The 835-nt window shown below is 65.6% G+C and overlaps 1 protein-coding gene across 1 annotated transcript in view; it reads right to left on the bottom strand.

The window, feature by feature from the left end:
* Adra2a (adrenoceptor alpha 2A) overlaps positions 1–829 on the bottom strand; it is a 3,071-nt gene extending 2,242 nt beyond the window's left edge. The window contains exon 1 of the mRNA XM_048807024.1: positions 6–829. Within this exon, the coding sequence (XP_048662981.1) occupies positions 6–815 (810 nt within the window). The 5' untranslated portion in view covers positions 816–829. The remainder of the gene's footprint in view (positions 1–5) is intronic.
* Positions 830–835: the final 6 nt, after the last annotated feature.

Raw genomic sequence — 835 nt, 5'->3', positions numbered from 1 at the left:
CTGGGTGGGCAGCGCTGCGGCCTCGCGCCCGCGGGGCCCTCGCAGCGCTCGGGGCCCAGGCCGTTGGGCCTGCGTTCGGCGCTCCCGGGCTGCGCGGCAGCGGCGTCCGGACCTCGGCGGCTGGGCGGCACGCGGGTGCGGCGCTTGGCGATCTGGTAGATGCGTATGTAGACCAGGATCATGATGAGGCAGGGCGCGAAGAAGGAGCCTATGCACGACGAGATGACGTACCACTTCTGGTCGTTGATCTCGCAGCGCTGCTCGGCCGGCTGCTGCCCGTCACCGCCGCCCTTCTTCTCGATGGAGATAAGCGGCGGGAAGGATATGACAGCCGAGATGACCCACACAGTAACGATGATGGCCTTGATGCGGCGTGGCGTGCGCTTCAGGTTGTACTCGATGGCCTGCGTGATGGACCAGTAGCGGTCCAGGCTGATGGCGCACAGGTGCACAATGGACGACGTGCAGAAGAGCACGTCGAGCGCCAGGTAGATCTCGCACCATGCCTTGCCAAAATACCAGTAGCCCATGACCTCGTTGGCCAGCGAGAAAGGAATGACCAGCGTGGCCACCAGGATGTCCGCCGAGGCCAGAGACACCAGGAAGAGGTTTTGGGGCGCCTTGAGAGCACGGCTGGTGAACACCGCGATGATGACCAGCACGTTGCCGAACACCGTGAGCAGCATGAGCAGGCCAGCCAGGCACACCAACGTCAGCGTCACCTGCAGGGAGTAAGGGATGGCCTGGGCGCCGCCCCCTGGCGCCTCAGTCCCATTCCAGCTTGTGTTGCCGGCGTCCGGCTGCAGGGAGCCCATGGGCGCAAAGCTGCCCTCGG

Source organism: Marmota marmota, unplaced genomic scaffold (genome assembly GCF_001458135.2).
Source record: "Marmota marmota marmota unplaced genomic scaffold, marMar, whole genome shotgun sequence".
In the NCBI taxonomy this organism is placed as follows: Eukaryota; Metazoa; Chordata; class Mammalia; order Rodentia; family Sciuridae; genus Marmota; species Marmota marmota.
Note: the sequence above shows the minus strand (reverse complement) of the source record. Positions and strands in the feature narration are given on the sequence as shown.